The 25,106-nt window shown below is 40.2% G+C and overlaps 1 protein-coding gene across 1 annotated transcript in view; it reads left to right on the top strand.

Annotated features, from left to right (window-relative positions):
* The first annotated feature begins 10,983 nt into the window (after nucleotides 1-10,983).
* The window catches only part of LOC108715351 (terminal nucleotidyltransferase 4B), a 73,894-nt gene continuing 59,771 nt past the window's right edge, over nucleotides 10,984-25,106 (top strand). The window contains exon 1 of the mRNA XM_018260425.2: nucleotides 10,984-12,035. Coding sequence (XP_018115914.1) covers nucleotides 11,572-12,035 — 464 coding nt within the window. The 5' untranslated portion in view covers nucleotides 10,984-11,571. The remainder of the gene's footprint in view (nucleotides 12,036-25,106) is intronic.

Genomic DNA, 25,106 nt, shown 5'->3' with positions numbered 1-25,106 from the left:
AGGTTGGCACAAACTGGATCACTCTCCACAATGTAGTTAAAAAATGTATTTATTTAGAACAACAACATCCCAAATGCCTTACGCGTTTCATGCCTTTTGGGTCTATGATTAAGTACCCAAAAGGCATGAAACGCGTTAGGCATTTGGGATGTTGTTCTAAATAAATAAATTTTTTAACTACATCGTGGAGAGTGATCCAGTTTGTGCCAACCTTTTTCATTTGATATTTGATCTTTTGTAAATCAACTCAAACGTCAGATGATTACCCTTACGGAGATGCAAGTGGTGGCGCCTGAAAATTGTCATGGTTCTCTGGAGTTTTGGGAAGATTAACATTTCAATAAACCAAAGATTAAATTTAATTTTCTATTAAATGTTTGTAGTCTACTTCAGTAACATTAACAGTGAGCATGGGCATCCACAGAATATTACACATATTACTTGTACCCATATTTTGGTTTCCACACAAACCTAAACAGCATTTCTATAAATATATAAAGTAGTAACACATGCACATGTATAGTATTGCCAATCTGTTAGTGACACAAACTCCTTGTTTGCTAGGACAGCACTTTGTCTTTTCTACTGTCTTAACACAATTACTAGCCAGTGGTTTGTAGAATGTTATTCCCTCTAGAATGCTAGTTACAACTGGATACATACAGCGAAGCCTCCATTTTACATACCCTCATTTAAATTTTTTTTTTACATACGTTATACCATTTTTGTGGTCCCACCTACAGTATATATAATGCATTACCTTTTTCCTGACTTTACACCATTTTTTCTGGTCCCCTGAAAAATGTAAAATGGGGGTTCTGCTGTACGTAACGTAGAATAACAACAGCAGGGCGAGGTTTTGCACAACAAAATGTCACTAGTATATAATCTATGTTTATACATTCTATTTCAGTCTAGGGGAAAGCTGTTTTGTTCCCAGAGTGGCAGATGGGTTAAAAGATGAGTCATCCAAAAACAAACAATAAGGTGGATACAGGACAGGAGCAAGAGAGGGGGGATAATAGTGTAGATATTTCTATGTATGCAGATATACAGAGTGAGCCAGATGGTAATTAGCACTGGAGAGGTGAGTGTGGGTTACTCAGCAGAATGAGAAGGGAAAGGGTAAAAGAGAACAGTGAATAGAGTGACGCAGAGGTTATTCGAGACAGAGAGATGAGTGTGGGGGTAACTCAGCAGAATGAGAAGGGAAAGGGTAAAAGAGGACAGTGAGTAGAGTGAGGCAATGGATAGGTGGGGGATTCAATGGAGCAGCAGGTCAAGGAACTGTAGGGGTTAATGTGCTTTGCAGCAAATGCACTGATTTAAGCAAACCACACAGTCAACCTGTACCTATAAGATTCAATAATGAATGTAATTACACAGCTATAAACAGGTTCATTATAGTCTCTATAACTCACACACACACAGTCTGTCAGACCTACTTACACACAGTTGCCCTTACACATATTAACACTAAGGGGTTATTTATCAATAATATATCCGAACCCTGAATAATTCGTAGTTTTTGGAGCAAAAAAAAACCAACTACTAATTATTCGAGATATATTAAAATATAGAGGTTTGAACACTCCCAAACTGTAGGGGTTAATGTGCTTTGCAGCAAATGCACTGGGTTAAGCAAACCACACAGTCAACCTGTACCTATAAGATTCAATAATGAATGTAATTACACAGCTATAAACAGGTTCATTATAGTCTCTATAACTCACACACACACAGTCTGTCAGACCTACTTACACACAGTTGCCCTTACACATATTAACACTAAGGGGGTTATTTATCAATAATATATCCGAACCCTGAATAATTCGTAGTTTTTGGAGCAAAAAAAAAAAACCAACTACTAATTATTCGAGATATATTAAAGTATAGAGGTTTGAACACTCCCAATCTGAAACTCCGGCATCTAAAATCTCTCGAGGTCCTGTATAAGTCAATGGGGAAGGTCCCAGTGTCTGTGTGATGTCTGTACTGATTTTGGGGCAAAAAACACTGAAAAATCCGAAAATATCATAGATTTTGCTTAAAACTCAGAACACTTCAGAGTTTTCGGGGAAAGCTCAGACGTTTTCCCGACCCTATTTTGTCAGGCTTTTTTCTTCATAAATAAGGTCCATTCAGGCTGTCGGAGTTGATCGGATTTTTAAGTTAGAAATACTTCGAGATTTTAGAAAAGTTCAGACCTTGATAAATAACCCCCAACAGTTCGTTTTACACACAGACACATGCACAAATACACTATAAGCTTAATACAACAGATTCTCATCTGCTTCATTAGGACATGATTCTCTACTCTGATTCACTCCTCTGATTCTCTCGTTCCTCACACAGTTTAGGAGCAGGAAGTGACGGTCTCACAGAGGGAAGGGGTGCAGCTAAACCGGACTGCTGCTCTGACCAGCAGAATAGGCATTGGGATGGTCCATTATTTGAAGGGGTGCTGGCCATAAGATGTAAGCCTTTTATAAGCTTATTGCAGGTTCTTAATGGTAATTTTAAGAAATGTGTTCATATAAAAAAAAATAACAAAATAATATATATATATATATATATATATATATATATATATTCTTATGGCAAGATAATATCCTTTGTTATGAAGTAAGTACCCCCCTTGCCCCTATATGCCCATGACAGTGAGCATAAGTTAACCTGCATAATATTATAAAACAATAGAAAAGAGTTAACATTTTCTCCAAACAGCATCAAATGCAGAGGTTTAAATTTAAGCTACCATTAAAATAAGTGTTAGATCCTGATTTACTGGGTAGCCCACCTAGTGCTGTTTATTAAGAATTTTTCTCCGTTCACTTCCCCATTTGCCGGTTTAAGAAAAGAAAAAGTTAAAAGAGAGTAGAGAATTTAAGTATAGTACAGACCACACAGAGACCACATTTATAGAGCCCAAGTGTTGTCTTTTTTTTTAGAAATGGTTTATCTCAAATCCAAACCAAACTAGAATGATTAGTGGTATTTTTTACTAAGGCACTATTGGCTTGGTAATTCCTCTAAAATCCTTTGCTTGTTTAAAGCACTTGTGCCTTAAGGTGTATAACAAAATGCACTCCCGTTACTGCTTAAAGTTGAATCCAGAAATTGGCACTTAACTAGTAGTGCTAGTAATGCTAAATAGAGTTTGACTCCTTCCACTGCATTTTGCCCTTGATTTTTTAATGGGTGTAAGATCTAATATCTGATTGTTTCACTCATGGCTTGTAACATTTCTCAGCTACTCTAACTTCCTCTTTTCAGATGAGCACCCACTCCCCATACATCTTCTGAAAAAAGTATATTCCTCATACTACACTTCTATAGATTATGAAATTTCAACTGGTTTCTCTGCTATCAAAGTTGCAGATCAACTACCCTATACTGTCATGAACTTAATGGCCATACTTCATACTTGTTTTTAGAGAAACAAAGACCTGTTACCTACTACAGTTACATGCTTGATCCAGTGACCTGGGGATTACCTTGATGCCTCCCCTCCTTACCTGCTACTGCCTTCTAGTTAACAAATGCAGTAATAAATGTTGTGTTGCATTCCCTATACACTTTGCTTAACTCTGCCCATACTCTCCATTTGTCATCAGCCAGACTCTCTAACTATGGACTTCCAGGCTTAACAACCCCTACCTTACTCTAAAGTGATCTTCAGCCTTGAAACTAGCCACTAGACTGCCTGCTGACTGCCCACAACCAACTGAGGACTCCTTTGAGGCAGCACATGAATGTGCTTCATTTTAGATACTGTTCTCTCTCCACATCCTGACCTTGTCTGCTCATCCCCTGCTTTACACTGATTTTGAATTATTTGTTCATGAGAGTTGCTCATGCACCACTGACAGCTCCCTGCTGGCATCTTATGCCAGTATACCTCAACCTGGTTGAAGCGGAAGTAATATCACAGTCATTCAGCCCACATGGTAATCTTATAGTTGCCCCAAAGTCATTACTCCCTTATTTGGCCTTGATTTCTCACTTGGGTAAAGGGGGGATGAAATGATCCATTAACAAATTCTGACATGCCCCAGGGTTTTCCATGGTTGCTCAGTCCATTATAAATGGATGGCCAATTTGTCAGGAATACAATGTGGACCGTCCCACCAGCACGCATAAAGCCGAACTCAAACTGAAGGCCCTTTCCAAATCATCAAGATTGATTATATTGAGATGCCGCCTTGCCAGAGGTACAAATATGGCCTGATATGTGTAGACTTGTTTTTGAATTGGCCAGAAGCTTTCCCAGTGGTAAAGGTGGATGCTAACACCACAGCTAAACTTCTTTTTTTTTTCCATAATTTTTTTATTCAAATATAAATGTACAAATGTGGTAACATATAACAAATAAAATATATCAAACAGTTATAATGTGGTAAATATAACAAATATCAAGTGTGAATCAAGTTGTTATTGAATTTAAAAATGATAAATAAAGTAAATACAATTTTATCAAAGTGACCATTGAAAGACTGTGTGTACCTCTATATTTTGGAATAGAAGCATCATTGTTGGTTCAACTAGGATAGGTGGTATACAAGAATTACTATTATCATTATGGTTGCGTTAGATGGCTTGTTAGCAATTTGTTGTGACTTCTGCGGGCACGCCACTGTAGTGTGTCGTCTCATATTTTCTGAATTCATAAGTAACTGTTCCGCTTCCTGGACAGGTTTGGTGCCTCTTATTAATTCCATTTCATATCATGTAGTATGTATGTTTGTATGGTTAGCTGTCTGATTGTTGGTGGTAGATTGTTTATATTGGTAAACCATGTATCAAAGAATCAATTAGAATTTTTGTCTGTGTTTGTCAGAGTTTCTACCCAGTCTAGATGGAAGATGTGATGTAATTTTTGTCGTACTAGAGAGATAGGCGGAGAGACTTGAGAAAGCCACTTATGCAAAATGGGTTTCCGGGCTGCCGCTGCTAGTCTTTCTGCCAGGGCTTTTTCTGGTTTTCAGATGCTTGTGTTAGATGAAAATTTGCTAAATATAGCCCAGGCAGATTTGTGTAGATTTCTATCTCCAATATACTTTAATTAAAAAATGTCTACCGTTTTTATAAGAAACCTGACTGTATGCAGTGCAATTCTCCCTTCATTTACTTGCTCTGACTGCTGATGATAGGAAACTTTAGATGGACCCTAACTGCTGTGCAGGGAAAGGATGAAACTGTATGCTGTGTCATTCCAGCTTTCATTTGTATCTGTACATTTTCTTTTAAAAAAAGGTTAAATCTTAGCCAAGATGATTATTTCAGTGAATTCTTTGCATTTGTTGTCGAGTTTTCATGTGGGACAATAATTGTGCACCTAATGCTAATTATCAACATTTTCATGTTACATCATCACTAATTTATTTTTTAATCACAATCTGCTGTTATTATGAAGAAGATGCCAAGCTTTATAGTCTGCTCATTTATTGCCAATGAATATCAACTCCCAGCAAATAGCAAGAACTGAGGCACAGAGGGCCAAAGTGGATCAGCTCTGACCCAAAGGAAGAGTACAGTTCTTTGTTTAGTACACTCAACACACTGTTTATGCCAGTTTTTTAATGAACTATAACAGGGCTGTGTAATGTAGCCACATTTGAATGAAGATCACAAAAACGTAATGGTAAAAAGGTTAATTCATTTAGTTTGTACCTCTTTAAAGAGGCAGTGAAGAGGCAGTGAGATGTTCCGATGTAACAGGAACAGCAGGGGTGCTGCTGCCATGAGGAGAGTTGAGAAACTTGCCTCAGGTGGCAGCAGCCCGCAGGTTACAAGGGGAGGTCACATTAAGTTCCATTATCTTCTGCACATCCGACACTTTGCATGCTTGTCATCACTTGACGACGTGTCGGATATTAGCACACCGTGGAGTTCAGCCCTTAGTCTCAGAGCTAAGCTCTATGGAAAAATGTGTTTAATGTATACGATGTGAGCTGATTCCAATGTGCTACAGTATGCATTAAAGTAAGGCTTTTCATATGACTTCATTTTTACTGGGCTTTCCTTGTCCTTTAAATCTGAATATTGGCTCTTTTAGTGTAGAGATCGCAATTGCACTCTCTGCACTAGCGATGCACCCCCCTCGACCGACTCCCAGGGCCGAACGTTCGGATTCATCCAATATTGCCCCGCCGTTAGTGGGCATATCGGGTTAAGATCCGCTCCCTTGCCAAACGAGCGGATCTTATAGTGTATGGCCTCCTTAAGGCAGGGAATAGCACAGAAAGCCCCTGACGAACAGGTCACTATTTCTCTATAAACCAATATATTGATAACTTTTCCTTGTACACTTGCCCCTCTGCTCTAAGACCCTCTGTCACCCTACATGAAGCAGTTTCCTGAATGATAACATGGTACTGATAAAGTGTACCTAATCATTACACAACAAAATAATTTGCGCAGTACTAATTCTACATATTTATACTTTAACAGTCTTATATATTTCTAGTTGAAACCTTACACTTGTGAAGGCAAAGCGAGTGTGGGAGCTGCTTAGCGAGTGTTGCATGTGATCGAAGTGTTGTTTGTGAATTAAGTGTTAAGCAGCGTTAAAAACCTTAAGGCGTTTAAAACTGAAAAGGTGTTGGTGAGGAATTACATTTGGGAGACTGTAAGTACCCAGTGTAAATATGAGTGGGTTTGCTGGTATTACTCAGTGTGTGTCTTGTCACATGTATGTGGTGTTGGAGCAGCAGTTCCATGCAGTATTTACATGTGAGAGATGTCGGTGGGTTTTCATCTTGGAATCTGAGCTGCAGACTCTAAGGGGTGAACTTGCAGCACTGAGAGCATCGGCAAACGAGGGGGAGGAAAGGATGCTCGCAGAGCAACCACTGGCAGGGGCTAGTGGAGTGGGGGGAGGAGGAGAAGGGCAGTGGAGGCAAATGAGGGAGGAAGGTTTGTGACAGTCAAGAGGGGAAGTAGGGGACAGAAGAGTAGGGGGGCTGGTCCACAGTTTGTCCAAAACAGCAAATTCGCCGTTTTGGCTGAAGATGCTGGGGAGGAAAACTCCGAACTGGCGTGTATGGAGCAGGCTGACTCTCGGAGCACCCCGGGAGGCAGTGGCTCTAATACGGGTGGTGGGGGGAGTGCAAGGAAGGAAAGGCAGGTTCTAGTTATAGGGGATTCAATTATTAGAAAGGTGGATAGGGTAATCTGTCGCAAGGCCCCTACATGCAGAACAGTCTGCTGCTTGCCTGGTGCTAGGATTCGGCATGTGGTGGAACGAGTTGACAGATTATTGGGAGGGGCTGGGGAAGACCCAGCGGTCTTGGTACACATAGGTACCAATGACAAAGTTAGAGGAGGTGGTGAAGTCCTCAAAAATGATTTTAAAAAATTAGGTTCAAAGCTGAGGGCGAGGACTTCCAAGGTAATTTTCTCAGAGATATTACCTGAGCCACGAGCAACGCTAAGGAGACAGCGGGAGCGTAGGGAGATTAATGCGTGGCTGAAAGATTGGTGTAGGGAGGAGGGTTTTGGGTTTTTGGAGAACTGGGCTGATTTTTCAGTCGGCTACAGGCTCTTTGCTAGGGATGGGCTGCACCTCAATGATGATGGGGCAGCTGTTTTGGGAGAGAAGATGGCTAGAGGGTTGGAGGAGATTTTAAACTAGGTGTGGGGGGGGGAGGGTTCAGTAAAAGATTCAGTGGTAGATAGGTTAGATGAGATAGTGGGCAAAGAAAGGGAAAATGGGGGAGGAGATTTGGCTGGGGATACTGTTAAGGATAGGGGAGGACCACATGTCATATGTTTCAATATGGTGCCAGTATTAAATGTATGTTTACAAATGCAAGAAGTCTGACTGGTAAAATGGGAGAGCTGGAGCTGCTGGTGATGGAAGGAAAATATGATGTGATTGGTGTGGCCGAAACATGGCTGAATGAGTCGCATGACTGGGCAGTAAATATCAGTGGCTATACTTTGTTTCGGAGGGACAGAGGCAATAGAATAGGAGGAGGGGTATGTCTGTATGTTAGGCAGGATTTAAAAGCTCATATAAAGGAGGAGGTTATGTTAAAAAATGAGGGGCCAGAAGTCGTATGGGTGGAGTTCTTCACCAATTGTAAAGAATCCAGCAAATTAATTGTAGGAGTATGCTATAGACCCCCTAATGTAAGTGAGGAGGAAGAGACAAAGCTCCTAATGCAAATAGAAAAGGCTGCTAGTTTAGGTAAAGTAATGATAATGGGGGATTTTAATTACCCAGATATTGACTGGAGCAACGGTACTGCTAGATCAGTTAATGGGAACAAGTTTATAAACTTATTGCACGACAATTTTTTGGCACAGGTTGTTGAGGAGCCTACCAGAAAAAATGCTATTCTTGATTTAGTGATCTCAAATGACCCAGAACTTATAGCAAATGTGCAAGTCATTGAACCCCTGGGTAATAGTGATCATGATGTGATATCTTTTAATGTCTGGTGCAAAAAACAAAAATATACTGGGGCAACAAAAACCATGAATTTTGCAAAAGCTAATTTTAGTGCCTTGAGGGCTGCCCTACAGAGCATTGATTGGGGCATTAGGTTTTCAGCTAAAAACACAGAACAGAAATGGTTGTCCTTTAAAATGATATTAAATCATTACTGTTCTCAATTTATTCCCTTAAGGACTAAACGTAGAAGCTCTAAGAATCATCCTGTGTGGCTTAATACAGAGGTAAAGATGTTAATGGAAAAGAAGAGAAAGGCATTTAAAAACTACAAATCTGTAGGGACAGAAGCTGCATTTAATGAATATAAACACTGTAATAAATGTTGTAAATCAGCAATCCGGAAGGCTAAGAAAAGAAATGAAGAGTTAATTGCGGTGGAGGTGAAAACTAACCCTAAAAGTTTTTTAAATATATTAATAGTAAAAAGATGCAGGTTGAGAGTGTTGCTCCATTAAACAATGGTACCAGTATGGTTGTAACAGATACAGATAAGGCAAATGTGTTAAATCAGTTCTTTTCTTCAGTGTATACTATAGAGGAGTCTGGGTTCACAGGCTCACTTAATAACTGCACGAATGGTTCAGCTCAATCTAGTCAGTGGCTGACTCTGGATATGATTCAAAAAGCTTTAATACAAATTAATGTAAACAAGGCTCCAGGGCCTGATGGCATACACCCCCGGGTTCTAAGAGAGCTTAGTTCAGTTTTAGACCAGCCCTTATTTCTGATTTTCTCAGATTCACTGTCATCTGGTATGGTGCCTATGGATTGGAGAAAAGCTGATGTTATTCCAATATTTAAAAAGGGATTACGATCTCAGCCTGGCAATTATAGGCCAGTAAGCTTGACATCTGTGGTGGGCAAATTATTTGAAGGCTTGTTAAGGGATCACATTCAAAATTTTGTCCTAATGAATGGCATTATGAGCAACAATCAGCATGGCTTTATGAAGGATAGGTCATGTCAGACGAATTTGATTGCATTTTATGATGTGGTAAGTAAGATTCTGGATAGTGGGGGGGCAGTAGATGTGATCTATTTGGATTTTGCCAAAGCGTTTGATACTGTGCCCCACAAACGACTGCTTTTCAAACTAAGGTCTGTTGGGCTTAATGAAGTCGTTTGCACGTGGATAGGAAACTGGCTACAGGATCGGGTACAGAGGGTCGTTGTTAATGGGACATTCTCTACTTGGAGTAAGGTTCTTAGTGGGGTCCCCCAGGGCTCAGTATTGGGTCCACTTTTATTTAACTTGTTCATTAATGACTTGGGGGAGGGTGTTGTAAGTAATGTATCAGTGTTTGCAGATGACACAAAATTATCCAGCCCAATTAATTCCATCCAGGATGTGGCATCCTTGCAACAGGATCTCGACAAACTGGCAATCTGGGCAGCTAAGTGGCAAATGAGATTCAATGTTGATAAATGTAAAGTCATGCACCTGGGATGTAAAAATATCCAAGCCACTTATACCCTTAATGGGACTGCACTAGGCAAATCCATTATGGAAAAGGACCTTGGAGTCCTTGTAGATGATAAACTTGGCTGTAGCAAGCAATGCCAGTCGGCAGCATCAAGGGCAAATAAGGTCTTGAGCTGTATTAAAAGGGGCATAGAGTCAAGGGAGGAGGGGGTCATTCTTCCACTGTATAGAGCACTTGTAAGGCCCCATCTAGAATGTGCCGTACAGTTTTGGTCTCCATCACTCAAACTGGACATTATTGTATTAGAGAGGGTACAGAGAAGGGCAACTAAGCTGGTAAAAGGTATTGAAAATCTTAGCTATAGGAAAGACTGGCCAAATTGGAGATGTTCACGCTGGAGAAGAGGCGCTTAAGGGGTGATATGATGACTATGTATAAATATATAAGGGGATCATATAACAATCTCTCTAATGCTTTATTTACCAGTAGGTCTTTCCAGCTGACACGAGGTCACCCATTCCGATTAGAAGAAAAGAGGTTCCGCCTAAATATTCGGAAGGGGTTTTTTACAGTGAGAGCTGTGAAGATGTGGAATTCTCTCCCTGAATCAGTTGTACAGGCTGATACATTAGATAGCTTTAAGAAGGGGTTGGATGGCTTTTTAGCAAGTAAGGGAATACAGGGATATGGGAAATAGCTCATAGTCCAAGTTGATCCAGGGACTAGTCCGATTGCCATTTTGGAGTCAGGAAGGAATTTTTCCCCCTCTAAGGCAAATTGGAGAGGCTTCAGATGGGTTTTTTGCCTTCCTCTGGATCAACTGGCAGATAGGTAGTTAATAAAAAAAAAAGGTTGAACTCGATGGACATGTGTCTTTTTTCAACCTTACTTACTATGTTACTATGTTACTATGTTACTACCAATATATCTTCGTTCGGTTGGTTATTGTTTCACCTACGGCCACAGCTAACGTAAAACATTAAACAATCATATATTTGTCTCAGAAGCATCAGGTTACAAATGCCTTTCATTCAGCCCCGCCCATTGGTTAGGATTTTACATGGTGCTTATTTGATTAGGAGGCGGAACAATGTCTCCTTGCTTAGCTACCTTTAGACTGGTCCGCCTTTGTGGGTTGTGCCGAAATTGAAGGTTTGAGCATGTGCAGTGAGAAGTTAGAAGGAAGAGCCGCCATTGCATTGACCAGTGTGACAGCGTTAAAGATCAAGCTTGGCGTGAGTCTCCTATATAAAGACGGATCTTAACGCCTGCGACTCACAGCGAATGGGGAGATAGAATTAAACCTGTAGTTTTTAGGCATCGGTTGGAAAAGAGGGTGCTGACTGAATATGCGAAGTGGGTTTGGGCATTTTTTTTTTTATAAAAACGGTTGTGAGAGTGTCCTGCGGTCAGTAATTGAATCAAGTGCCAGAGGTGCCCGAAAAGGACTTTGGCGTTAGGTAACGCTATAGGGGACAAGGAGAGGCGTGCTGAAGTAAGGTAACAGGACCGACAAGCCTGAAGGCCAGCGGGTTGAACTGTTGGCTGATTGTGGGCTTCTTTTAGTGTAGTTGTGTTTGGGGTTCAGAAGGGGGTAACCGTTGTTAGGGCTGGGGTGAGAGACAATAAAGAGGGGGTATCTGCCCCAGGGTGGTAAGTTTGGGGAGGGGGGGCAGGTTCCATTTGATGGATCCTCGGATCGCCTGGTTCCAGCCAGAACAGCTAGGCCCCTCCAACAGCCTGTGGATGCAGATCTGGGAGACCACGCAAGGATTGAGGAACCTCTACTTTAACCATAATAGTCCGGCCTCCCTCACACACAGCGGATCTTCCAGCAGCTCCTCGATCTGCGAGACTAACACCATGTACAGGGACAACGAAGTAGTTAAGAACAACCAGTCCTTGGGGGAGCAGAGAGATTACATCCCACTAGAGACCGACAATTACAACAACAACCAACTGCTGAGCCAGAGCTCTGGTGCGTGGGGTAAAGGACATGACCATATTAACAGGAATAAGAGGAAACGAGATAACAAGGCAAGTACATTCGGACTCAACTGCCTTCTCCAGGGAACAGCTGGGAGCAGTGTGGTGGCACTGTACAACGGGACTCCATGGAAAACCCGAAAATATAGCGAAGAAGTCATAGGGTGAGTATAAAAACCTTGCTTTTTTTCTACGTTAAAATGTTTGTTCTCGAACTGTGATTTATACAGCTTTTTAAGTTTCTATTTCTTGGATTAGGGAAATAAGGAGGATGAGTTTTACAAAGTAATCGTCAAAGTGTGATCAAATGTTAGAACACTTTTTTTCAGTTTAGTTGTTTTCAGATTGTTAACCACAAATAAAAACGTTAATTGCTTTACATTGTTCTTTATCATTTTTCAAAAATTGAAGTTTAAAGGGGAAGGAAACCTAGATGGCGCAAACCCCCCCCCTCCCTTGTGTTGCCCACCCTCCCTCCTCCCCCCTGGCCTACCCGTCCCGCTGGGCAAATGCCCCTAACTTGTTACTTACTCTTCTGCGCAGGTCCAGTCCAGGGAGTTCACAGACGACGTCTTCTTCCACGCGATCTTCTTCCTGCTTTGAACGGCGCAAGCGCAGTAGAAGCATTTCGCCGGTACGATCTACTGCGCTTGTGCCAAAAGTACTTCGTGACTTTTGGCGCATGCGCAGTAGATCTGTACCGGTGAAATGCACCTACTGCGCATGCGCCAAAACGCCGTTCAAAGCAGGAAGAAGATGTCGTCTGTGAACTCCCTGGACTGGACCTGCGCAGAAGGGTAAGTAACAAGTTAGGGGCATTTGCCCAGCGGGACAGGTAGGCCAGGGCGGAGGAGGGAGGGTGGGCAACACACGGGAGGGGGGAGGGTTTTTGCGCCACCTAGGTTTCCTTCCCCTTTAAGATTGAATGTTCGTGTCTCTGGTGCCTGTCTGGCAGCTCTGTAATCCAGGAACAGATTCTGTCTTTACAATTGGATACATTTAGTGGCAACATGAGTGTATACATTTATCAGCAGTCTTTGGAATATCTGCAACAATTGTATCAATTCTTACCGCTACCTCAGCAGGGACAAAGATATAAAATGTATCAACTAAATATTTTTAATTTAGAACGGTTAATGAGTCAACGACCTCCTCCCAGAGTTGTTTTAGAAGGTGAAAAATTAAACTATACTTTATTATTCGAAAAACAACCACAAATAGAAAATAGAAAGTAATTGCAAAAAGTTTTTTTGTTTCTGGTGAATTATCTAAAAACAACTGAAGTGGAAAAAATGTTTGAAGGTAAACAACCCCTTTAAACTCCTGGTGTCCCAGGATATTTAAAGGAGAAGTCAACCCTTTAAGCAAAAACCTGTACCCCCTCCCTCCCTCTAACTGCCCCCCGCCCCGGGGAAATGACCAATACTTTATTCTTATCCCTCTGCGCAGATTCTGGCATCAGAGTAACACGCAGCCATCTTCTGGGTCTTTGTGTCTTCTTCCGGTGTTTCTCAATGTTTGTGAGTTTCGGCGCAAAGCGGCAAATTGTTCCAACTGCGCATGCGCCAACATGCCGATATCCCACTCAGCTTGCTGAAGACCCGGAAGATGTCTGCATGGGAACGCCAATGCCATAATCTGCGCCGAGGGGTAATTATAAAGTATAGAGCATTTCCCCGGGGGGGCAGTTAGGATGGGGGGGTGGAGGGAGGGGGTCTCATTGGGGTGGGGTTTACATGTTTTTTTCTTTAAAGGGTTGATTTCTCCTTTAAGGTAGCCATACATGGGCAGATTAACGCTGCCTGTGTGTGTGTGTGTGGGGGGGGGCTCCCGACGGGTCTTCCGATCGATACAAGGCCAAAAAAAGGCTAGATATCGATCAGGCAAGTTTCCTATGTTTTCTTAGGCTGGTGCTTAGGGGTAAACTGCACAGGCCAATGTAAAAACTCTCTGAGCGGTGCGCTGGGTTTACCCTACTATTACTCTACTGCTATACTATACTATTGGTTATGGATAACCATACTGGAAAGTTGATCTAAAGGTAAATAATGCTGGCACAGAATGAAATAATTTTTTTCCACGGAATGGTGTAGATCTCTCCTAACGAGCACTGACATGGGGAAAAAAATTATATTTCACTGGGGGGGTTCTTCAGATGTTGGCACCCCTCAGTGAAATAACGTTTACATGTCCTTTAACCTGCCATGCCATGTTTTGTATGAATTTGTGTGGCTGTGGGACTATATTCTCTAAGCACCTTGATTTGTAAAGAAATGAGGAGAGCACTCTGCAAGCATATAATGCTGTGGTTATCTTTTTATTGCTTGACTACTTGTACACAAGCAATAAAAAGATAACCACAGCATTATATGCTTGCAGAGTGCTCTCCTCATTTCTTTACAAATCAAGTTACAGATATCAGGATACCGGTGACCTGATCGAGGAAAGTTGCACCCCTTTTCCTGAACCAAGCGGGCGGAAAAAAGGCTAGAAATCGATCAGGCAAGTTTCCTATGTTTTCTTAGGCTGGTGCTTAGGGGTAAACTGCACAGGCCAATGTAAAAACTCTCTGAGCGGTGCGCTGGGTTTACCCTACTATTACTCTACTGCTATACTATACTATTGGTTATGGATAACCATACTGGAAAGTTGATGGGATATTATACTTTCTGGATTCTCTAAGCACCCCCATTTACTGGTAATGGTAATATTGTCTGCAAGCATTGTGGAGATCACATAATGGGCAATTTTATTTCTCAAAAATTCAGGATACAAATTAATAAAGGCTGCTTACCACTCAAGGCTACTGCTGTAGCCTTACATTTGTCCAATGTACCAATGCTATACTCAGTAATTAAGTGGAGGCCTCCAGATTTAAGCCTCCAGAATTTGTATTATTCATATAATCTGCCTCAATATATTATGAAGTAGGGTAACTAGCCTGTTAAATGGACTTTAAGATTATCGCTCTTAAACAACTCCCTCCTCCCCATCATGTTTTGATCAATATTTGTATGTAATCTATATGTCTGTGCGCTCTCTTTTGTACTGGCTTTTTAGTCGCATAACTACTATACAGACCTGGGGCAAAGCAGGATACAGCCATGGGGGTCTGCACTATAGCCTACACTTTGTACCTTTTATTGCCACGCTCTTCTTTCTGTTTGGCCCAAACTAATGCACACATACGCAACAAGTGGGGGCAGGTTTCAAGTGATGGTGCAGGTCGTCTCAGGAAGTGAGAGGCCTGTGCAAAACATGAGTAATGAGTCATTGCAGTGGATCTGCTTCCTGAACTACCACCGGCACCCAGGCAGTTGGTGGGATTTTAATCATTTTTGTTCCGCTATTGGCTTTTGATGTCTAGAAGTCAGAAAACTCCATTTGGTCTTTGCAACCCCTTTGAATATATGGCTTCCTAATTCTGTATTGATATATTAATCTGTATTATAAAAAAAATAGTTAAATATTTTGTAGGTATTTTACATCATATATCTTGAAATATATATTTATCTTGAAAGATGTGGCGTTTCAGACAGTTAGAAAGCCAATGTATGGATTTCCTAGTTAAACTGAACTACAGTGGTGTGAAAAACTATTTGCCCCCTTCCTGATTTCTTATTCTTTTGCATGTTTGTCACACAAAATGTTTCTGATCATCAAACACATTTAACTATTAGTCAAAGATAACACAAGTAAACACAAAATGCAGTTTTTAAATGAGGGTTTTTATTATTTAGGGAGAAAAGAAATCCAAACCTGTGTGAAAAAGTAATTGCCCCCTGAACCTAATAACTGGTTGGGCCACCCTTAGCAGCAATAACTGCAATCAAGCGTTTGCGATAACTTGCAACGAGTCTTTTACAGCGCTCTGGAGGAATTTTGGCCCACTCATCTTTGCAGAATTGTTGTAATTCAGCTTTATTTGAGGGTTTTCTAGCATGAACCGCCTTTTTAAGGTCATGCCACAACATCTCAATAGGATTCAGGTCAGGACTTTGACTAGGCCACTCCAAAGTCTTCATTTTGTTTTTCTTCAGCCATTCAGAGGTGGATTTGCTGGTGTGTTTTGGGTCATTGTCCTGCTGCAGCACCCAAGATCGCTTCAGCTTGAGTTGACGAACAGATGGCCGGACATTCTCCTTCAGGATTTTTTGGTAGACAGTAGAATTCATGGTTCCATCTATCACAGCAAGTCTTCCAGGTCCTGAAGCAGCAAAACAACCCCAGACCATCCCACTACCACCACCATATTTTACTGTTGGTATGATGTTCTTTTTCTGAAATGCTGTGTTACTTTTCTGCCAGATGTAACGGGACGCGCACCTTCCAAAAAGTTCAACTTTTGTCTCGTCAGTCCACAAGGTATTTTCCGAAAAGTCTTGGCAATCATTGAGATGTTTTTTAGCAAAATTGAGACGAGCCTTAATGTTCTCTTTGCTTAAAAGTGGTTTGCACCTTGGAAATCTGCCATGCAGGCCGTTTTTGCCCAGTCTCTTTCTTATGGTGGAGTCGTGAACACTGACCTTAATTGAGGCAAGTGAGGCCTGCAGTTCTTTAGATGTTGTCCTGGGGTCTTTTGTGGCCTCTCGGATGAGTTGTCTCTGCGCTCTTGGGGTAATTTTGGTCGGCCAGCCGGCCACTCCTGGGAAGGTTCACCACTGTTCCATGTTTTTGCCATTTGTGGATAATGGCTCTCACTGTGGTTCGCTGGAGTCCCAAAGCTTTAGAAATGGCTTTATAACCTTTGAAATTGAACTCAGGTGTGATAAACCACAGTTAAGTTATTTTTTAACAAGGGGGGCAATCACTTTTTCACACAGGCCCATGTAGATTTGGAGTTTTTTTTCTCCCTTAATAATGTAAACCTTCATTTAAAAACTGCATTTTGTGTTCAATTATGTTATCTTTCAATTATGTTATCTTTTAGTACATGCTTAGTGTGAAGAATCGACTGATGTTGAATTTTTTTTTTTTGCTAAATGTGAATATTTTTGTTAAGTTATACACTTTTTTTTAGCAGTTTGGGGAAAATCAGGTTCTATTTTTCATTGGGCAAAATAATCATTGTAGCACTGTATATTTTGTATTTTCAGGTTAAGTGCTAGGGGATTATATAAAAAAATCTCTTTACTTAAATATATAATCTGTGTGTCAGGGTCGTTAAAGTAATCTTTTGTAATTTCCTTTATTAGGCAATAACATTGAGTAATTTTTGTTGCTTTACTTACCTTATTTTAGTACTCAAAACACAGTGCTAAACCACGTGAAGTTACCCCAATTGCCTTCTATATAAATAGCCTGATAATGCTTTTAGACTGCAGTTAAGCATCAAGCCAAGCCATGGTCTGACAAGCATTTGGTGCATACAGATGGGAATGATAAGTGAAAATCCTATCATACTTACCGAGATTTTCCTTTCCTGGACTGTAGCATGGCAGTGGGCAACCAATGGGATTCCTTCCCGTCACGTGACCTAAATTAGCAAGCAATCAATAAATTTGGCTCCCCACCCCCAAGCATCCATCTCATTGACTTAAAACAGAGAGCTCTCCCCACTAGGGTCGGGAAGCCATGCCCACTGCCATGCTACAGTCCAGGAAAGGAAAATCTCGGTAAGTATGATAGGATTTTCACTTTTCCTGTTCCTTCGCATGGCAGTGGGCAACCAATGGGATGTACAAAAGCATCATATATATAGGGAGGGTATAACCAAGAGAGCTAACTGATATACAGGCCACTGCACCCTCCAACTAGAGTATTTATTTCAAAGATCAACTTTGGTACTGTGGATAGCTGCGACTGCAACTCAATAATATATTGACCGAAGGCAATCACATTCAACAATATTTAATAGAATAGACCACCATGCAGTTGCAGAAGCATTAATAGGTTTTCCCATTGAGAGATTAAACATTGAAAAGGGACATGGCAATACAGTTGCATGATATGAGGATACCTTAGAATGTTACTCCACCTTGTAGCATACTCGCCACTCCACTTATATTTGTAGTACTATAGGGCTCAGTTTTATGGATAATACATTTATATACTTACAGTTTTCGAGAGGTGAACCCTGGTTAAACCTGTTATAAAGATAGATTATTAGTTCAATATACTAACAAGTTCATGCAGAAGCCCAATATGTACCGGATAAATCCAGGTAGACCTATGGCAGGATTATGTAGTATGATCCTTTGATTAATTAATCTAATAATAGTAATTCATTATCCCTAATGTATAATAATGTATTAATATACAAACGTCTCAATAGTAGGCATTACCAAGAAATACTGCAATAGTACCATACAGACTATTTAAAGTTATTGCAAGAGAATGACATCGCAAATGGATATATCGTTTATATTCTATTAGTTTGCCAATTAGTATCAAGACTTCGCTGCTCTGATGGTGAGCTGTAAAATAAAATACACACAGTATTATAATGGAGAATATTGTGGAACAGCAATAATTTGCGACAAAACCCTCATTATTAACTTACTGAAAGCCAGACTAAAGCTGATGAAGATTTCTTGTTTCATGTTGTATATTATGTACATTTGAACGGTCTCACTTAGGAAAGCAGTAGCCATACATATTGTATCAAAAATAGCATAGAAAGCTTATAGCCACTTTAGGAGGGCCGTATGGTGATAAATACCATAACAGAAAATTAAGATAAAGTGCTGAATATATGGTAGACATTCCACGTGGAAGAAGACCAAGCATAGCATGGACCTGGTACTTGTGGAAAAGATACTGCTGTAATGCTCCAGAATGCATATCTAACTATTAGGTGAACCACCCTCAATTTAATTAGCCTGACACCATATGTCCCACTATCATTGTATCCTACTGCATTGTGTATTTTTATACATATTAACGGGAAAGAACATTTTTGCTAAATGAATAACTGTCTGCGTCTCAGAGTCTCCTGGTAATCGCTTAAACTCCCCATACTCACCATTTTTTGCATGCCTGCATTTTTAAATGCTGCATTGCTATCATGTGGGATCAATGATACTCCCTGGCCAGTACCAGTTGAATGCTGGTAAAGATAATAGAATGTAGGGCAGCCTAGGAATTGAAACACCAATGAAGAATTGCAATCATTTGAATACCACGTTACAAACAGATTTCTAAGTACACATTTGAAATGGTTAACTGCAGATGCAATACCGTTATAATATAATAATGAGCTGCATCATGGGAGTAATTAATAACTGTAGATGAGTAATAGGATATTTGCAACCCCTATACCTAAAATGACAACCCTCAAAAAGTCAGGGAAAGTATCCACACTGGGATCTGAACCCTAGACTCCTCGGGGGAACGACCAGCGCTTTACCAACTGTGCAACAAGGTTGGTTCATAGTATGGACTATGATTTCAAAGTTTCCTGAATGCATAAGCCTTGTACTTTACAAGGTCATGATATAATGGTAGTGAACTGCAGTGCTGTATAAAATAATACTGCGTAATGGACAAGGTACCACTAGCTGCGAATATGCACCCAAAACCTTGCATGGCGAGAAGTCATATTATAGGGATTATAAATACATTAATAACCCAATATCTAAACACATTAGTAAAAGTACAGCAAAGGTGCTCTGTAATCTATACGTAACGAAGCTATATGTCACTTTAGTCTAGCCATGTACAACTGGGTTGTATAATTAATTGTATCATTATAATAAGACACAGCATTATCTATCCAGTATTCATATATTTTGGAATTAATATATATAACCTGCCGAGACCTGCACCCATGAGTGCAGTACAATTAGTGTTGATATACTTTGCTATTGAGCATAGTTGAGATAACCTACAGAGTACACTGTAAGATAGAATCATGGAAAAAGGCCACAACCCCAGTACAATTTATCGAACCCCCATGAAGAGCTTCAGCAATGTAATGAATGGTATATCATAATGACTTCAGAAGTTGTGATGTGACAATAGCTGGATTAACCTGGAGAGGTATTTGAAGGGAATATGAAGACCTGAATCACCATGTTAAAATGGTGCATGAACCATAAAATGTAGAATATCCATCATGATAGTACTTACACAGCTGTAAGGCCATATCAATGGACTGCAGAAACGTTTACGTATCTATTGTAATAGTGCTCATGTCTGCAGAAATTGCAATGTGGTAAACATGTTGCACTTCCGGATTGCCCTTAGCAATTAAACATATGAATACAGTCAACTGTAAAGATTGCAATATGTTAATATATTGAATTGCATAGTACAAAAATTTTGGCATAATTGAATGGCTACATTATGATGGGAAGGTTACATGCAGATGTCTTAGTAAGGCAACAAATGAAATCAAGGGTACCCTTAGTATGATGCAAGGGTGTGATTAGAACCCCACTGAATGGTTATATCATGATAAAACTGATATTTGCAGACCCAGTTGTATGAACTGCAGAATTGCACCTGTAGGACAGCCTATGGCCTCCACATGCTCAATGACTAAGCACCACCGCAGTAAAAACTTTTGCAAGGGCTTGCCCTGCAGATACAAGTCTCGTGTGCTGGTGTGTTTTTTTGTTCCAGTTACTGGGAGGTTACCGTATCCTCCATCCATTGAGCACCGAGCTAATCTATACTGCATAACGGGTGTGCGAGGGTCTATCCATTCGAAATACCAATGACTAATCCTGCCATTACTGGATAAATGCAGACATTCTGATATGATAGTATAGAGAACTGTAGGTGAGCACTTAGTACAACATTCTGAAAGGCTATACAATGATAGCTTTGTTCAATACCGATAGCAATTATTACTTACGTTGTAAAATGGTAATAATGAATACTCCATATGCTGAATGCTATACTGTTATTACTGGTTAAATGCAAACCTTACGATATGTAGTATAGAGAACTATATCCACATGCTCAACACAACACACTGAATGGCTATACAATGATAGCTTTGCTCAGTACTGATAGCATATTGTTACACAAGTTGTAATATAATAATAATATTAATAAGGTGCTGCAGAAGTGCATTTAATCCAGATGCCGAGTGGCTATTCTGCTAATACCGTTTGAATGCAGTCATTACACCATGGTGGTATAGGGAGCTGTAGTTGAACATTTAGTATACCCACCTGTGCAGAAGTGTACTTTATCCATATGCTGAATGGTAGCTTCATGGTAGCACAGGTTAAATGCAGATGCTGTCGTATGGTAGCAAAACAAAGTTAGGCATGCACTTAGTATGATATGCTGTATTATGATACTGCTTAATGCAGATATTGTGGTACAAAATCCTGGTTAAGTGCAAGGGTGTGATTATAACACACACACACAGTATGGCTATATCACGATAGCACTGATACCTGTAGACATATAGTAATAATAACCATAAATGCCGTTAGAATTTATATGCTAAATTGCCATTCAGGAATAAACAACCATTTTACACACAAGGAAAAACTGCAGGTAAGTACCACCGTCTTGATTCTGGAGGATTGAAATAAAGATTCCTGATATACTCACTGCTTCATTTGGAGATTCTGGTGGTAATTTACCCACAATTTCCTACTAACCTTTTCAAGGTAAGTGGTTTATTAGCCACTGTGCTGAGAAAGCAACAATACTGTATATATTCCAGGGATTTGGTTGAATAACCTTACCCACAACAGTTGTAATTGTATGAAGATCCTTTGCTGGTATAGCCGACAGACAATTTGCTACATTAGCTCATACACCTGCAGCACTCTCGAAAGGTCATTAGCATGCCAGAGGCAATTAGTGCACCAGGCCCTTTGCCTTTCCCTTAAAGGGGCAGCATAGTTAAAACAGCTTATGCTTCATCAAGCAGTGAACCTATAACACAGAGGCTAGGTTAAAAAACTTTCCACAAGGATGTGGATCCAATCCACTAGCAGTGATAAGGCTGTCACAATCCTTTGTTGGTGAATTGTTTTACTTACATGATGTAAATAAATATATATGTAGTTGAACACCTTACCTGTTTCAGTCCTCAACTTGAATGAGTCCTAATCAACATGATGATCCAGCCACAGGTGCTCTGTTCTGAATTGCTATTCCTACTCTCACCCTCTTCTCCCATTTTCAATTCCGGGGAGACAAATGAACCAACTCACTCTGGGCATCATAGGAAATGGCCCATCTGCCAGATAACTCGTGTCCTTCAGATCTCTCATACACCTGCAGTCCTCCTTCTTCACTGAACGCTATCCGGCAGAGTGCACAGTGCACAGTGAGGAGAGCCCCACACTTTCTGTTTGGATGCAAACACCAACTTATTGCACGCACCCAAAGGTTTTGTGACTGACTGTGGTGATAGGCACACATGGCCATGGTCCTCCTTGGACCCTCACAGGCCTCACACAGGCAAAAGTACCCGGACCTGGAGCTTCAGCAGATAGAGCCCAGAGACCCTGCTGGCACATCGGGTGAGCTCGCGTGACAGGAAATGAGATGGATGCTTGGGGGTGGGGAGCCAAATTTATTGATTGCTTGCTAATTTAGGTCACGTGACGGGAAGGAATCCCATTGGTTGCCCACTGCCATGCGAAGGAACAGGAAAATTGTGTATCTCAGTATTGTGTGCTTCGTACCTGGTCTCTGTCTCTCAGGAGTATGTATATTCACCACATAGGTTTCCTCCTTCACTCACTTTACTAAAATCTATAGTTAGTGTATGAGTATATATACAGTAGTTTGTGAATGTATGGACTATATAGTATACCCAAAAATAAAGGGGACCGGTCAACCTAAGAAATCATTCTAAATTGTATGCTATCGTGTAAGTTGCACAATATAAACTTTACTTACACTATATAAATTTGTTAAAATTATTTTACTTTAAAAAAAAATGTAATTCACAATTTGCACATACAGGCAGGTGCCCTTTTGTAGAAATAGAAATAATCTTATATGTACCAGAAGGGAGGACCTGATATGCCTTGCCCATGCATAGGCTAATCAATTAAAGTCAGTCAGAGGAGGGGTTGGGTTTTATCTTTAATTTGAAAAGGAGTTCTATTACACAGACTTTTGTCTTTATAAAGGATTAACACAACCCATTTACCTTACCATTTTGGGTTTCTTGTCTGAGAAAGAAAAAAGTCTCCAAAACCTAAAAGTTGTATGAATACTTCAATGTAAACTGTATAATATATTTAATATTTTGTGTAAATAGTTTTCCAATGAGCCAGTGTGTTGGGCTTGTGTGGCATTTGTGCATGGCATAAAGCCTTTAGCATATCTTGATGTGCCACAATAAGCTCTTAAGGTGGCCACACATACAGAGATCTGCTATGATATGCAGAGATCTCTCCCTGATATGCCCTCCTTGAGGTGGGCGATGCTGAGCTGATCATAGGCCCTAGGGCCCAGAATGAAAACAACGCAGATTAGGTTGAATGAGCACCATATCAATAAACCAATTCGCTCCTTGATCAACATATGGCCATCAATCGGGAATAATCAGGCCCAATAAGCTGCCAGTTTAGTTTGTCGCCACCTTACATCAGCCAGCGTATGGCCACTTTTAAGCATTCTTTCCTGCATTCCCTTTATTCATACAAATCCACCTTTATTGTCACTTGTCAGGATGTGGGATATAGTTTCATGTGCTGATGAATATTCCTAATACCTTTTCATTGCTAACTGTTGGAATCTCTAAAGATAAAACAGTTTAACCAATGCCAATGGCGCCATTTGTGAGGAAAAGAGATTTTCTAACATTTTATCCTCCCACATTAAAAGCAAATTTATGCATGTGTTAAAATGTTCCTAATCATGTTCAGTAAACGCAGGACAAATGGATTTTTTGTTTGTTTGCCATCAATTTTTTTCTATCACAAAGGTCTAAAATCTAAGAATACTGCAGCTTTCTTAATTTGCTTTAGAACTGAAGGGCTGGTTGAGCAGCCAGATGCTCCTATATTTGGGCAAATCCAAAATGGACACCTATGTATTTCTATTGCAGAATTAGCTGCTTTCATGACATACCTGAAAATTATCTCAAAGCTTCCATTTTCCAGAACCTAATCTCACACATAACCTTAGGTACCCAGTTAAAACACCCTACATATGAATGCCTGGGGTCCACCAAATAGTTTAATGCCCACTGAGCAGTGGATTGACAAAGGAGTTTGCACATATAGACCCCAAAATATGCATTGTGCACACATTTCATAGCATATTTCTACTACAGAAATTAATCTTTTATCTGTCTATCCTAACATAATCATGCATGTTTTTTAACATTTTTCTATAAGACTATTTGCCCGATTTGTGTTTACATTACCTATGTGATCTTCCATGTTTATTTGTGAATGGTTACCTTTAATAGCCATTCTAACCCTTTTGTGTCAGGTGTGCATGTTATCAGGCCAAATCAGGGTATGTAAACTTTTGTTTTTTTTGTTTTTTGCTATCATTCATATTCTCTGAAAAATGGTTAAGAAATCATAAATTCTGCCAGGGTATGTAAACTTATGAGCACAACTGTATATATACACTGTACACCATACTTATAGAAGGGCCCAGAGCTTAAAGGAAAACTATACCCCCAAAATGAATACTTAAGCAACAGATAGTTTATATCAAATTGAATGACATATTAAAGAATCTTACCAAACTGGAATATACATTTACATAAATATTGCCCTTTTACATCTCTTGCCTTGAACCACCATTTCGTGACTCTATCTGTGCTGCCTCAGAGATCACCTGACCAGAAATACTACAACACTAACTGTAACAGGAAGATGTGTTGAAGCAAAAGGCAGAACGCTGTCTGTTAATTGGCTCATGTGACCTTACATGTGGTTTGTATGTGTACACAGTGAATCTTACGATCTCAGGGGGCGGCCCTTATTTTTTAAAATGGCAATTTTCTATTTATGATTACCCAATGGCACATACTACTAAAAAAGTATATTATTATGATAATGGTTAATTTACATGAAGCAGGGTTTTACACATGAGCTGTTTTACTCAGTATCTTTTAATAGAGACCTACATTGTTTGGGGGGTATAGTTTTCCTTTAAGTGCTATGTTGCAAGATACACAGTAGGAATAAGGTCCCTGACCCATAGAGCTTACAATCTAAGTGGGTGGGTGGCTAACACACAGCCACTTATTAAAGGGGAAAAATGTACAAGGTAAAGTCATTGTCTAATTGGTGACAGGTCTAGACTAATGTTTTATTTTAGACTTCGTTTTTTCTTGAAGAGATTGA

The sequence above is a fragment of the Xenopus laevis genome, chromosome 4S (assembly GCF_017654675.1).
Source record: "Xenopus laevis strain J_2021 chromosome 4S, Xenopus_laevis_v10.1, whole genome shotgun sequence".
Lineage (NCBI taxonomy): Eukaryota > Metazoa > Chordata > Amphibia > Anura > Pipidae > Xenopus > Xenopus laevis.
The sequence above is the reverse complement of the archived record's forward strand: the minus strand, read 5'-3'. Positions and strand labels throughout refer to the sequence as shown.